Source organism: Littorina saxatilis, linkage group LG16 (assembly GCF_037325665.1).
Source record: "Littorina saxatilis isolate snail1 linkage group LG16, US_GU_Lsax_2.0, whole genome shotgun sequence".
Taxonomy (NCBI): domain Eukaryota; kingdom Metazoa; phylum Mollusca; class Gastropoda; order Littorinimorpha; family Littorinidae; genus Littorina; species Littorina saxatilis.
In genome coordinates, this window is record NC_090260.1 from 28,272,926 (window position 1) to 28,289,116 (window position 16,191).

General features: G+C 44.1%; 1 protein-coding gene across 5 annotated transcripts in view; it reads left to right on the forward strand.

Annotated features, from left to right (window-relative positions):
• Window positions 1-6,122, forward strand: part of LOC138950749 (GA-binding protein subunit beta-1-like) — a 26,923-nt gene extending 20,801 nt beyond the window's left edge. For 4 of the 5 annotated variants that reach the window (XM_070322476.1, XM_070322479.1, XM_070322478.1 and 1 more), the window contains exons 10-11: window positions 3,315-3,433; window positions 4,156-6,122. In XM_070322476.1, the coding sequence (XP_070178577.1) occupies window positions 3,315-3,433; window positions 4,156-4,413 (377 nt within the window). In that variant the 3' untranslated portion in view covers window positions 4,414-6,122. Of the gene's footprint in view, window positions 1-3,314; window positions 3,434-4,136 lie in introns of all 5 variants that reach the window. The other variant, XM_070322480.1, reaches the window with a different exon arrangement.
• Window positions 6,123-16,191: the final 10,069 nt, after the last annotated feature.

Here is a 16,191-nt window from a genome sequence, read left to right on the forward strand (position 1 = left end):
GTTAGTGCATTTGTAAACAGGAATCGCTTGACAAGTGGCCCCCTTCATCCCCCCCTTCCTCGTCCTGATATGGCTCTGCGTAGTCGGCTGGACGTTAAGCAACAAATAAACAAACAAATCATTGACTTTCGGTATTCAGTGGCTCTCCCGTGAAATTACTGGTTCTTAGAAGTGTAGTAGGGGGTATTCACTGTAAAAGCATATCAATAATATAAATACAACAATGATGAGTACCGCAACGCGGTGGCCTAGTGGTAAAGGCGTCCGCCCAGTGAGCGGGAGGTCGTGGGTTCGAACCCCGGCCGGGTCATACCTAAGACTTTAAAATTGGCAATCTAGTGGCTGCTGCGCCTGGCGTCTGGCATTATGGGGTTAGTGCTAGGACTGGTTGCAGACCTGCCTACTCTCCCGAAAAATTCGGGAGACTCCCGATTTATGTCTGTTACTTCCGACCTCCCGATTAGACTTTGAATTCTCCCGATTTCATCAATGAATCCTGTAAAAAACAAAACACGAAATTTGTTCCGTGTTGTACATGGTTTGGGCTTTTAGACGCCTGGGCTGAGTACAGCTTCCGGTGCCGCCAAGCGTTTTTGCTTCGGCTGTTATGATTGGTTTACTCAGATACAACGACCAATCGCTAAGCTTGACTTGCGAAGCTCTGTTGACGCGGATTGTCGCGATGGCGGGTAAAGAAGCTGAGAAACGTCTGCATGAGACAGACGACGAATCGACAGCACCATTTGAGCATCAGCAGAAAGTGAAATCGAAGAAATACATGCAGAAGTGGAAAGACGAGTACTATAAGTTGGAAAACATGGAGAAGTCTACGAAAGGCCCCCATTTTGCTCATTGCGGCGTCTGCTACCGGGATTTCTCGATATCCCACGGCGGTAGAAACGACATCACCAAGCACTGTGCCAGTTCAACCCACAAGGAGGCAGCCAAAGAGGGCATAAAGAACAGGCAGCTGAAACTGACTACCTGTTTCCAAAAGGCAACGGATTTTAAAAGACGGGTTACCAACGCCGAGGCCACATTCACGCAGTTACTGGCGGAGAACAACGTGCCTATAGCTTTTTCTGACAAGATTAACAAAGCAGTTGGGAAGGCCTTTCCCGATTCTGAAATCGCTGCAAGTAAGTTTTTTTTTTTTCAATAGTTTTTTTATTTTTTATTTCTTCTTCCTCCTCGTACCTAGGAGTAAATAAAACACCATAAAACATGTTCAAAATCTTGAGGAAAGATTGGTTGACAATAGGACTAGGAGTTACCGTTCACACGCCCCAAATGACCTTGTTTTCATCTGTATGAATTGGGTTTTCCTGGAGTGAAAAGTCACTAAAATATGTTCACATATTTTATCTGCCTGTCCCATGCTGTCTTTTTCAAGCCATTGCTTAATACATACACTTGATGTAGATGTGATTACAACTGCCAGGCCAGTCATATGAGCTGTCTTCTCAAAGAAAACCAAGCTCTGTTATAGTTTTATTGTACTTTTCATAGCTTTTCAAAAAGGCATATCCCATTTATTTGGTGTTAGGAAAGGCCTCAAAATACACTTTATAAATCCTTAAAACCATTTTCGGTCGGGGGGCTTCGCCCCCCTGAACCCCCCACCAGGGCGTTGCCCCTGGACCCCACCGGGGCCTTGGCGGCCCCTGGACCCCGGCCAGCTTTGGAGGATCTCCCTAATTTACCTTTGGGGGGGTAGGCAGGTCTGTGGTTGGTCCGGTGTCAGAATAATGGGACTGGGGGTGACATAAAGCCTGTGCTGCGACTTCTGTCGTGTGTGGCGCACGTTAAATGTCAAAGCAGCACCGCCCTGATATCACCCTTCGTGGTCGGCTGGGCGTTAACCAAACAAACAAACAAACAATGATGAGTCCGCGTGAGAGCGATAAATAAAAAGACCAAAAATAATGTACTCACGTTTGAACACACAGTGGGGGGGGGGGGGGGGGGGTTCTGACTTGTAGTGCGCAAGGGGAAGAGGTTACAGACTGTGCTTTGAATAGAACCTTTCAGCAGTCTTCATGTTCCAAGCTAAACAGCGCCACCACCCCCCCTTTCCTCTTCCTTACAACAAAGTACAGACTCGAAAGACGGCTGCCTTTTGTTTAAATGGCAAAAAAATAAATCACACATTGCTTCTTGTTGTGGACGGGCGCTGTGGCGGGGTGGTAAGACGTCGGCCTCTTAATCGGAAGGTCGAGGGTTCGAATCCCGGTCGCGGCCGCCTGGTGGGTTAAGTGTGGAGATTTTTCCGATCTCCCGGGTCAACTTATGTGCAGACCTGCTAGTGGCTTATCCCCCTTCGTGTGTACACGCAAGCACAAGACCAAGTGCGCACGGAAAAGATCCTGTAATCCATGTCAGAGTTCGGTGGGTTATAGAAACACGAAAATATCCAGCATGCTTCCTCCGAAAGCGGCGTATGGCTGCCTTAATGGCGGGGTAAAAACGGTCATACACGTAAAATTCCACTCGTGCAAAAAACACGAGTGTACGTGGGAGTTTCAGCCCACGAACGCAGAAGAAGAAGAAGAAGCTTCTTGTTGTGAAAGGCACACTCCTTCCCGTATAAACAGTCGGGGCTCACCGTCACAGATCGGGCCAGGCTTTTCCATAGAATGAGACTATCCCTCCACTTGGTCACATACCAAAAATGAACAGCCTGGGTGGTCTCTTCTTCTTCTTCTTCTGCGTTCGTTGGCTGAAACTCCCACGTACACATGTTTTTTTGCATGAGTGGAATTTTACGTGTATGACCGGTTTTTTTTTTACCCCGCCATTTAGGCAGCCATACGCCGTTTTCGGAGGAAGCATGCTGGGTATTTTCGTGTTTTTATAACCCACCCAACTCTGACATGGATTACAGGATCTTTTTCGTGCGCACTTGGTCTTGTGCTTGTGTGTACACACTGGGGTGTTCGGACACCGAGGAGAGTCTGCACACAAAGTTGACTCTGAGAAATAAATCTCTCGCCGAACGTGGGGATGAACTCACGCTGACAGCGGCCAACTGGATACAAATCCAGCGCGCTACCGACTGAGCTACATCCCTGCCCTAGTGCTCTCTGTGCGCAGTGGGAATTATTCGATGAATTAATTTTTGATAGCCACTAGTGGCTTTTTGACTAATTATTTCCTTAAAAAAACACAAAAAAACTCACCACATCATCCGGGGCAGTGTTGTTCCCCGGCCTTGGTCTTCGGTCATTGACACATCAAAGCCAGGACACTTGGACCTATACTTATTTTCAATCCAATTTGAAATTGCTCACCATCACCAAATGTTTGCCTTGCAGTGATCACAGAGGTGGGGTCAGAATTGCACCAGGGCATGGAGGACACGGGGACGCTCATTATTGAGGAGGGGGACGGAACCACCATTACTGTCACACAGGCTAACGAGGATGAGCAGGAGGTAAGATTGTGTGTGTGTGTGTGTGTGTGTGTGTGTGTGTTGTGGTTGTTTGTGATGTGTGTGTGTGTTTGTTGTTGTGTTTTGTTCTTTGTGTGTGTGTATGTGTGCGGTTGATGTTGTATGTGTGCGGTTGATGTTGTGTTTTGTTCTTGGTGTGTGTATGTGTGCGGTTGATGTTGTGTTTTGTTCTTGGTGTGTGTGTATGTGTGCGGTTGATGTTGTGTTTTGTTCTTGGTGTGTGTATGTGTGCGGTTGATGTTGTGTTTTGTTCTTGGTGTGTGTGTATGTGTGCGGTTGATGTTGTGTTTTGTTCTTGGTGTGTGTATGTGTGCGGTTGATGTTGTGTTTTGTTCTTGGTGTGTGTATGTGTGCGGTTGATGTTGTATGTGTGCGGTTGATGTTGTGTTTTGTTCTTGGTGTGTGTATGTGTGCGGTTGATGTTGTGTTTTGTTCTTGGTGTGTTGTATGTGTGCGGTTGATGTTGTGTTTTGTTCTTGGTGTGTGTATGTGTGCGGTTGATGTTGTGTTTTGTTCTTGGTGTGTGCGGTTGATGTTGTGTGTGTTGTGTTTTGTTCTTTGTGTGTGTGGTTGATGTTTGTGTGTGTGTTTGTTGTGTTTTGTTCGTGTGTGTGTGTGGTTGTTCCACTATACCAACATACCAACCAAACCCTGGCGTGACAAAATGCACCTCTAATCCCCACAGTATGTCTATGTATGAGCAGGACGGTGAAGACAACGAAAGCAGCGAGCTCCGTCGTCAGTTGGAAGCAGTCCAGCGTCAGGCGGAGGAATACAAGCAGCAGTTACGAGTCAAGGAAGAAGAGGCGGAGAAATTTCGCCAGCGTCTGTCGCAGATCGAAACTGTGACGGTGACAGAGGCAGAGAGCGTGGAGGTAGAGGAGGTAGAGGCGGAGAATCTGCAAGATCAGCTGGCGCAGTTGGAGGAGGCTACGGCAGAGGTGGAGACTGAGGACAGTTGATTTGTGTGTGTGTGTGTGTGTGTGTTGGCTTGTTTGTGCGAGTGTGTGTGTGTGTAATGGAGAGAGTGTGGAAAGTGTGTTTACAATACTGTTTGGGTTTGGATGTGTTTTGACTAAGAGGAAGGGAGAGTGAGTGTGTGATTGCCCAAGGGAGAGAGAGAGAATGTGTTAATGAGTGAGCATGCTTGTTTTTGTGCAAATACAAATGATAGTAAGCATGATGTGTGCCTACGCTGCATGAGGTAGAGTTGGAAGGTTCTGCAGGAGAGTGCGCGCACGTGTGTTTGAGTGTGTGATTGAGAGAGAGAGAGAGTTTATGTGTGTGCATGCTTGCCTTTGTGCAAATACAAATGATGGTAAGCATGATGTGTGCCTACACTGTGTGCGTGAAATAGAGCCAATAGGCTCCCCATTTAGTAGAGGTCGCAGGCTCCGTGGGAGAGAGTGCGCGCGCGCGTTTGAGTGTGCACCTGCATTTGTGCTCATACACATATGGAAACTATAGTAAGCTTGGTGTGTTCTTGTGTCAGTTTGTGTGAAGTAGAGGTGGAGAGCTCAACGAGAGAGGAAGAGTGTGTGGATGTTCATGCATGTCTGCTTTTCTGCGCATGCACATGGTAGAAAACTTGATGTGCGCTTATGCCTGTGAGTGTGTGAAGACTGAAGTTGAGCCGGTGTAGCGATCTGAAGTTTCTCCCAGGACCAACTTTCTCATTAGGTCCGCATGTGCACACATGGAAGAGAAATATCAGATCGTGTTCATGTTGCGCCTATTTTTTTTCCCCCTCGACCCTCTTTCAGAAAAAGTTGCCCTTACTTGACCCATCTTTGGTTGTAAGTGCATGCGGAAAGGGACTTATCTTTTCTCCGAGTGTGCTGGAGAATAAAGTGAGATGAAGATGATGGAGGAAGAACAGACGATGGGAAGTTGTGAGCATGCACAGTGACTGAATGCAGGCATGGGAATTGTCCGCCGAACGGCAAATTTCCACCGATTATTTTTTTTGTTCCACTGAAAAAGCAAAAGTGTCCGCCAAAAAAATAAATGGGGGAGGCAAAAATGGTTCTAAAAACTGAATTTAATGGCAAACTTGGAGCTCAGATGACACCAAATTGCACAATTTGGGTTCTTTGGAGAATTTTTTTCCCGGGGAGCATGCCCCCGGACCAGGCGCCATCGACTTTGGTTACACATTTTCAGCCTTTTTTACTTTTTCCAATTCCCATGCCTGTGAATGAGAAGCTGGTCCAGGAACAACTTCAAATCGCTACACTGGAAAGCTCTAGATGAGAGGGAGAGAGAGATTGCATGATGTGTGTGACAAGATAATACATGGCCGTAATACTATGAATATGAGTGCTTGAAGTATCCAAAAGTGTCATTTTTATGACAAATGTGTGGACAGATTTTTATTTTTATATGTGATGAATCAAATTTTGATTTCATATGTTCCTGTCCAATACGAGTGGTGTATATTTTCTGACTTGGTCTGAATGTGTCTCCTTGGGATTCCAAATCTGTTAATATTAACTGATTCCCTCCATTCAGTTGTAACATTGTATATTTGATTGTGAAATATTGACGTGAGAGAGTACATGTGTTCCGTAAAGTTGGGGTTAAAATGTACTACTTGGTCGGCTTGCTTGGTAGTACGTCTGCTATTCATGTATGAATTTTTGGAATAAACCGATCAGTTATAAAACCTTAACTGTGGAGTTAGAGGAGTATGTGAGTGTGTGTGCCCATGGGTTTGTATGGTATGTGTGTTTATGCAAGTGTGTGTGGATGTTTACTCATGTGTGCGGGTATGTGAGTCGAGTGTGAGAAAGAAAAGAAATATTAGGCAAAGTCACTGAACTAAAAATTGACTATTTCACAAAGACAACAAAATCAGAATAATTGGTGAATTTATTGTTATTCTTATTACAATATGTCAATTGACATAACTTGCTGACTTTTTACAAAAGATTTTTTTTTAAAGCCAAATGTGCCACACTTTTACAGAGAACATATCACATGAAATGCATGACACACATGCACAAAGAATAACAAGAGGCGAAGCCTTCAAGGCTCACGTAAGAAATCGACAAACAGTAACACAAACTCAATCACTCCGTCACACATATACACACACACACACAGTAAGCATAGGGGAAACTGTGCAAGAAAGCGAGACACTAGATCTAGATCTGTCTGTGTGCATGTAGCCTACTTACAGGGACACGACTGCCAACTAGTCTCGGCCCGCTCAAAATAACAATGACCAAGACTTTCAGTAATTCCTTCGCGTGACGTCTAACCCTCTTACGTCATAATGTGACGTCTTCAAGAAATGTTAAAGTTTCTACCACAGACATGCACACGCACGCACACACACACACACGTACGCACAGACAGACAAAGTTACGATCGCATAGGCTACTCTTACGTGAGCCAACAATCACAGAAGGATCCATTGGAATTTATGTTTATGATTCAGCGGCTCAGAAATAGAATTATGACAAAGAAGGTCAGTTTCAGCAAAGGGTTTGTACTCTTGGGAAGCAGATTTTCCATTGATGGTAATTTATAAATTTCATCACGCTCATTGTAGCTAACTGACATCTTTTGACCAACCCGGACTGATTTAGTGCACCACGTGACTTTGACCAACCAAACTGATTTAGTGCACCATGTGACGTTTCAACAACCAGGATTGATTTAGTGCCCTATATGTAACTTGTTCGACCAACCAGGACTTATTTAAAGCACCATGTGACTTGTTTGACCAACCAGGACTGTTTAAGCGCACCATGTGACTTGTTTGACCAACCAGGACTGATTTAGCGCACCATGTGACTTGTTTGACCAACCAGGGCTGACCTAGTGCACCACGTGACTTGTTTGACCAACCAGGACTGATTTAGCGCACCATGTTACTTGTTTGACCAACCAGGGCTGACCTAGTGCACCACGTGACTTGTTTGATCAACCAGAACTGATTTAGTGCACCATGTGACTTGTTTGACCAACCAGAACTGATTCAGTGAACCATGTGACTTGTTTGACCAACCAGGGCTGACCTAATGCACCACGTGACTTATTTGACCAACCAGGACTGATTTAGCGCACCATGTGACTTCTTTCATCAACGGACAGAACTTATTATGTGAACCACGTGACTTGTTTGACCAACCAAGACTGATTTAGTGCATCATGTGACTTCTTTGACCAACAAGGACTGATTTCGTGCATCATGTCACATGATTGACCAACCAGAACTGATTAAGTGCACCACGTCACGTGACTTGTTTGACCAACCAGAACTGGTTAGGTTCACCATGTGACTTCTTTTGACCAACCAGGGCCAATTTAGGGCACCGTGACCAACTAGAACTGATTGTGTACCATATGTGACTTGTTTGACTTACCAGGATTGATTTAGTGCACCATGTGACCTATTTGATCAACCAGGAATGATTTAGTTCACAACGTGACTTGTTTGACCAACCAGAACTGATTTAGTGCACCATGTGACTTGTTTGACCAACCAGAACTGATTTAGTGCACCGTGTGACTTGTTTGACCAACCAGAACCGATTTAGTGCAACATATGACTTGTTTGACCAACCAGAACTGATTTAGGGCATCATGTGACTTGTTTGACCAACCAGAACTGATTTAGTGCACCATGTGACTTGTTTGACCAACCAGGACTAATTTAGCACACCATGTGACTTGTTCGACAAACCAGGGCCGATTTAGTGCACCATGTGACTTGTTTGACCAACCAGGACTGATTTAGCACACCATGTGACTTGTTTGACAAACCAGGACCGATTTAGTGCAACACGTGACTTGTTTGACCAACCAGGACTGATTTAGTGCACCATGTGACTTGCTTGACCAACCAGGACTGATTTAGCACACCATGTGACTTGTTCGACCAACCAGGGCCGATTTTGTGCACCACGTGACTTGTTTGACCAACCAGGACTGATTTAGTTGACCACGTGACTTGTTTGACCAACCAGGACTGATTTAGTGCACCATGTGACTTGGTTGACCAACCAGGACTGATTTAGCGCACCATGTGACTTGTTTGACCAACCAGGACTGATTCAGTAGCGCACTATGTGACTTGCTTGACAAACTAGAACTGATTTAGTACACCATGTGACTTGTTTGACCAACCAGGGCTGACCTAATGCACCACGTGAATTGTTTGACCAACCAGGGCTGACCTAATGCACCACGTGAATTGTTTGACCAACCAGGACTGATTTAGTTTACCACGTGACTTATTTGACCAACCAGGATTGCTTTAGTGCACCATGTGACTTGTTTGACCAACCGGTACTGATTTAGTGCACCATGTGACCTATTTGATCAACCAGGATTGATTTAGTTGACCACGTGACTTGTTTGACCAACAAGAACTGATGCAGTGCACCATAATTATGTGACTTGTTTGACCAACCATGACTGATTTAGTGCACCATGTGACTTGTTTGATCAACCAGAACTGATTCAGTGCACCATGTGACTTAATTGTTTAACCAACCAGCACTGATTTAGTGCATCATGTGACTTGTTTGAACAACCAGAACTGATTCAGTGCCCCATATGACTTGTTTGACCAACTAGAACTGATTTAGTGCACCATGTGACTTAATTGTTTGACCAACCAGCACTGATTGAGTGCACCATATGACTTGTTTGACCAACCAGAACTGGTTTAGTGCATCATGTGACTTGTTTGACCAACCAGAACTGATTAAGTGCACCACGTGAACTGACAGTGTACCATATGTGACTTGCTTGACCAACCAGGACTGATATAGTGCATCATGTGACTTCTTTGACCAACCAGAGCTGATTTTGTGCACCATGTGACTTGTTTGACCAACCATGCAGAGCTGATTTAGTCCACCACGTGACTTGTTTGACCAACCAGGACTGATTTAGTCCACCACGTGACTTGTTTGACCAACCAGGATTGACTTAGTTTACCACGTGACTTATTTGACCAACCAGGATTGCTTTAATGCACCATGTGACTTGTTTGACCAACCAGGACTGATTTCGTGCACCATGTGACCTATTTGATCAACCAGGAATGATTTAGTTCACCACGTGACTTGTTTGACCAACCAGAACTGATTTAGTGCACCATGTGACTTGTTTGACCAATTAGAACTGATTTAGTGCACCATGTGACTTGTTTGACCAACCAGGACTGACTTAGCGCACCATGTGACTTGTTTGACCAACCAGGGCTGACCTAATGCACCACGTGACTTGTTTGACCAACCAGGACTGATTTAGTTTACCACGTGACTTACTTGACCAACCAGGATTGCTTCAGTGCATCCTGTGACTTGTTTGACCAACCAGGACTGATTTAGTGCACCGATGATGTGACCTATTTGATTAACCAGGATGGATTTAGTTGACAACGTGACTTGTTTGACCAACCAGAACTGATTAAGTGCACCATGTGACTTTTTTGACCAACCAGGACTGATTTAGTGCACCATGTGACATGTTTGACCAACCAGAACTGATTTAGTGCATCATGTGACTTGTTTGACCAACCAGAACTGATTTAGTGCATCACGTGACTTTTTGACCAACCAGGACTGATTTAGCACACCATGTGACTTGTTTGACAAACCAGGACCGATTTAGTGCACCACGTGACTTGTTTGACCAACCAGGACCGATTTAGTGCACCATGTGCCTTGTTTGACCAACCAGGGCTGATTTAGTGCACCATGTGACTTGTTTGACCAGCCAAGACTGATTTAGTGCACCATGTGGCTTGTTCGACCAACCAGGGCCGATTTAGTGCACCATGTGACTTGTTTGACCAACCAGGACTGATTTAGTGCACCATGTGACTTGTTCGACCAACCAGGGCCGATTTAGTGCACCACGTGAGTTTTTTGACCAACCAGGACTGATTTAGCACACCATGTGACCTATTTCATCAACCAGGACTAATTTAGTTGACCACGTGACTTGTTTGACCAACCAGAACTGATTCAGTGCACCATGTGACTTGTCTGACCAACCAGAACTGATTCAGTACCCCACGTGACTTGTTTGACCAACCAGAACTGATTTAGTACACCATGTGACTTGTTTGACCAACCAGGAGTAATTCAGTACACCATGTGACTTGTTTGACCAACCAGGACTGATTTAGCGCACCATGTGACTTGCTTGACCAACTAGAACTGATTTAGTGCACCATGTAACTTGTTTGACCAACCAGGACTGACCTAATGCACCACGTGACTTGTTTGACCAACCACTGGACTGATTTAGCTCACCATGTGACTTCTTTCATCAACCAGAACTTATTATGTGCACCATGTGACTTGTTTTACCAACCAAGACTGATTTAGCGCACCATGTGACTTCTTTGACCAACAATGACTTATTTAGTGCATCATGTGACATGTTTGACCAACCAGAACTGATTTAGTGCACCACGTGACTTGTTTGACCAACTAGAACTGGTTAGGTTCACCATGTGACTTCTTTTGACAAACCAGGACCAATTTAGGGTACCACGTGATCAACTAGAATTGATTGTGTACCATATGTGACTTGTTTGACCAACCAGGACTGATATAGTGCATCATGTGACTTCTTTGACCAACCAGAGCTGATTTTGTGCACCATGTGACTTGTTTGACCAACCAGAGCTGATTTTGTGCACCATGTGACTTTTCTGACCAACCAGGACTGATTTAGTGCACCACGTGACTTGATTGACCAACCAGGACTGATTTAGTGCACCATGTGATTTGTTTGTTCAATCAGGACAATTAGGTTCACCACGTGACTTTTTTTGACCAACCAGGATCGATTTAGTGCACCACGTGACTTGATTGACCAACCAGAACTGGTTTAGTGCACCATGTGACTTGTTTGACCAGCCAGGAGTGATTAAGCGCACCATGTGACTTGTTTGACCAACTAAAACCAATTTAGTGCACCATGTAACTTGTTTAACCATCCAAGACTGATTTAGTGCACCAGGATATATTATGACAGTACGCGTAGAGTGCTGCCCTGTCACGTAGTCTCAAAACAAAAATTGGAAATCCAAAGCATCATCATTATAATCATCCTCATCTCATTAATCATCCAAAATATAAATATTGTCCTTGCTATTGTGGCCCTTCATGCCCGGAGCTCTCATAGTGACCTTGGTCTCAGTGTTCCTGTTCGATCCTTCCCTGAATAGTAGTTCTGCTGTCAGTCTTCAACGTGTGACGTTCTGGGGGGTCGACGGAGGGACGTGCTGTCGGTCTGCTCTGTGGAGGGGACGCTCACAAAGTCTGGCTCCGCGACTTAAAAAGTCAATGTCGTTAGTAGGGGGTAGTGTGCTGCGTCCGTTAGCTCGGGACAGACCCACTACTGAACACCGTCGAAGTGACTCAGCAGAAGTGCAGTGTCATCTTCCGAGGGTAGCCTACCGCAGGGACCTGACATCCCTGGAGCGTCTGTAAAATCGTCAAGTCTGGCAGCGGAACGAAATTCAGAGGTGGTTGGAGCAGTGAGTGCAGGGACGGGGCGGTGTGAGAGCACAACGGGACAGGAACAGGTGTAAAGAGAAACAAAGAAAAAAAGAAAATAAATATCTCGTACGCGAAAATGGGATGCGGGTGAAGGGATAATGCCAATATGTGACCTCGCGCAAACGAATGTCGCGCTACCCTCCCTCCACCCCTTCCATCACCAAGACTAACAGGGCACAAGGGAGTAAAACTAAAAGTTGCGTACACCAGGCGTGGGCAGTAAATAACTGGTGTTAGGGTGGAGTAATATATTCGTTATTTATTCGTCAGGGGAGTAACATTGTCGTACGAAATGTTTACTCGGAACACACCTGTCGTGGAGAGTAATTTTCTCATGTTTTGGGGGAGTAATTGTTTCGTAAAGGGAGTAACATTTTCGTTGGAAATTTGTACTCCGGAGTAAAAATCTCGGGAGAGTAAATTTCTCGTGTTACTTGGTTTGTTAGTGCTTTTTCGGAGGTGGGGAGGAGGGGAAGGGTGGGTGGGTGGGGGTGTATTGCGTGTAATGGAAGGGCGCTGGTTCTGAGCGACGCTTAGTTCTCGAGATAGCTGTGACCAGATGACGTCATTTATACTTTTGTCATCGCCGTCGGAGATCTTTCGTATTTCAATCAGTGTCATTTCCCAGTTCTGTGTTCTGCGTTCGTTTTGACTGACTTGACAAGTTGAGAAAACCAATGACACTTCATTTTTGCGAAGCAACTGACTATGAAAAGAAAAGAAAGCGTGCAGAAGTATGTTTGGGTTCTGCAAGACTTTATGACCAACGATTTCTCCCTTGGAAGTAAATGAAGATGTCTGCTTTTCGTCTGCTTTGAAGGTAGGGAGATTTTACAGCGCACACGGTAAAGTGCAAGTCGTATTGGACAAGAATGTTGTTATTCTTCTTTCTTCGAAGTACCATAGATTTGTTCTTGGCCATATTTTCAACCTGTTCATCTTTATATTATGAAAAAAACACGTTTGAACGCAAATTCGCAAAGTAATTTTGATAATTTGCTCTGGAACTGCAACGTCGATTTGCCAAAACCAAAAATTCTGGCTCAGTATACTGGAACATGCTGGTAGTGTCATATTTTTTAAATGAGTGTGGAAGAACTGCTCATAATTAACATAGCACTCCGGCCCTGTTCTTTTTTTCGTCACACCCAAAACCGTTATTTGTTTTATTGGGCCACGCAGCATTTATAGCACGAGACGTAGAGGTTACATGCCGAGTCTCAGTGATTATTAAAAATAATGGTCGAAGTTAGCGGATCATGAAAAATGCGAGCTTCAGCGAGCTTTTTCATGACCGCGAACTGAGACCATTATTTTTAATAATCACTGAGACGAGGTGTGTAACCTCTTTATTCCTCCTTTCTTCAGTTATTCCAAAAAAACAGGAGTTTTTGTGCGAAAGTTTGATCGAATCCGAATCACTCAACCAGTCAACCTGCGCAGGCGATCGATTAATGCGCGGTTGTATAGTTCCGTGCAAATCATTCCATTCTGTTAACACTTCTTTTCAGTTTCCCTGTTTTGGACTAAAATCAAGTACACAGATATGCTGTTATTCTGCTGTGGCGGTAAAGGCAGATATTGTGTGTTCTGTTTATGTTTTAGTATCGCTTAGTAAATGTTCTTTCGTCAAATGGGACTAGCAGACGAACTTTTGCACCCGTGTTCCAACGTTAATTACTGTATGAAGTTCAGTTTTCTGGGGAAAATATAGTGTATGAAACCGCTTTATGTTGTTTAAATTGATGAGATGTGTGCATTTGGTTGCGTGTGATCTGTTTATAAAATGAAATATTGTTGAAAACTGACCGTCGGATTGCAGTCAGTGTTGTCGAAGAAACTGCGTTAAAAGAAGGGGAACTACTCTTGTCGCCAGAGTATGAGTTACTTGCCTTGGGAATTTGCTTGTGATGAACGGTTTGTGCACAGCAGATCTAGATTCAGAAAACAACCGAACTCATGGATTTTATATGGAGATTCATGTGTTCAGGCCTGTAGTTGTTAATTTAAATGCGGTATGTTTGTATTGTTTGCTCCAGAGATGTATACTTCGTACGTATAGAGCGTTCGGGACTTTTCAGTCGCAAAAGTAGTACCAAAACAAAACAGCTTCTCAACCCATTGCACTATCGAGGATTCAGGCTGTTGCTGGGTCGTTATTTGTTTGGTTGCTGGGTCATTATGTAGAGGTTACATGCCGAGTCTCAGTGATTATTAAAAATAATGGTCGAAGTTTGCGGATCATGAAAAATGCGAGCTTCAGCGAGCTTTTTCATGACCGCGAACTGAGACCATTATTTTTAATAATCACTGAGACGAGGTGTGTAACCTCTTTATTCCTCCTTTCTTCAGTTATTCAAAGAAAACAGGAGTTTTTGTGCGAAAGTTTGATCGAATCCGAATCACTCAACCAGTCAACCTGCGCAGGCGATCGACTAATGCGCGGTTGTATAGTTCCGTGCAAATCATTCCATTCTGTTTACACTTCTTGTCAGTTTCCCTGTTTTGGACTAAAATCAAGTACACAGATATGCTGTTATTCTGCTGTGGCGGTAAAGGCAGATATTGTGTGTTCTTTTTATGTTTTAGTATCGCTTAAGATAATGTTCTTTCGTCAAATGGGACTAGCAGACGAACATTTGCACCCGTGTTCCAACGTTAATTACTGTATGAAGTTCAGTTTTCTGGGGAAAATAGTGTATGAAACCGCTTTATTTTGTTTAAATTGATGAGATGTGTGCATTTGGTTGCGTGTGATCTGTTTATAAAATGAAATATTGTTAAAAACTGACCGTCGGATTGCAGTCAGTGTTGTCGAAGAAACTGCGTTAAAAGAAGGGGAACTACTCTTGTCGCTAGAGTATGAGTTACTTGCCTTGGGAATTTGCTTGTGATGAACGGTTTGTGCACAGCAGATCTAGATTCAGAAAACAACCGAACTCATGGATTTTATATGGAGATTCATGTGTTCAGGCCTGTAGTTGTTAATTTAAATGCGGTAAGTTTGTATCGTTTGCTCCAGAAATGTATACTTCGTACATTAGAGCGTTCGGAACTTTTCAGTCACAAAAGTAGTACCGAAACAGAACAGCTTCTCAACCCATTGCACTATCGAGGATTCAGGCTGTTGCTGGCTCGTTATTTGTTTGGTTGCTGGGTCATTATCGAAAAATAACTAGCTCTACAAGTTTACAGAGGTAAAGAAGCAGAGGGGGGAATAACGAAAAATAACTAGCTCTACAAGTTTACAGAGGTAAAGAAGCAGAGGGGGGAATAATTCAAAATAATCGCCATGATTCTGGTCTTGGTTTCCGAGACTCAGTGGAAAATAAGACTCCCCTAACTTTCGAATGAACACTGACGCAATCTTCTCTTGTGAGGAGAAACTTACGTCATAATATCGCTGTATGACGATTTTCTCTGTTGTACTCGTGGTGTAAAGCAGTTTTTGTGTAACTTGGTGGTGCGGTAGGCCAAGTAGCTTTGGTTCGAAGCCGATACAGAAAAAAAGAAAGTTAAATCGACAGCTGGGAAACGCAGACGACACTATTAGCATGACAAACAGACGTTGGAACCTTTAAAGGAACCTCGCAGTGGTGTCAGCAAAGTTTGTTCGCAAATGTGTGTCGAAGTTCTACCTCGCGTCTAGGTGTCTTTTTCAGGAAGTTTTTGTCACTGAATGATATTCAAGTCTTCCTGTCTGCAAAAGTAAAAGGCACAGACACACACACACACAGATGCACAGACACACACACACACACTCTCTCTCGTTCTCTCTCTCTCTCTCTCTCTCTCTCTCTCTCTCGCGCGCACAAATATTATACACATACACATAAACGCTCGTAGGCGTTCATGAGATGGTGAGTGTGTGTTTGTGTGTGTGTGTGTATCTATATATATGCGTGTCTGTTTGTGTGTGCGTGTGTCTATATGCGTGTTTGTCTGTCGGTCGGTCGGTCCGTCTGCACACACACACACACACACACTAACAAACAAACACATCCACACACACTAGCAAACAAACACATCCACACACACTAATGTAGAGGTTCGGAAAAGAATGTTCTTTGGTTTCTCTTCTCTTGTGTTACGGACTCACTGGACTTTCACTCACGTGGACACACACACGTACAAAGACATACACGTCTTTCTCTCCATTTCATCCACAACAGATGACATTGTGATAACAACAGCAGTATACTG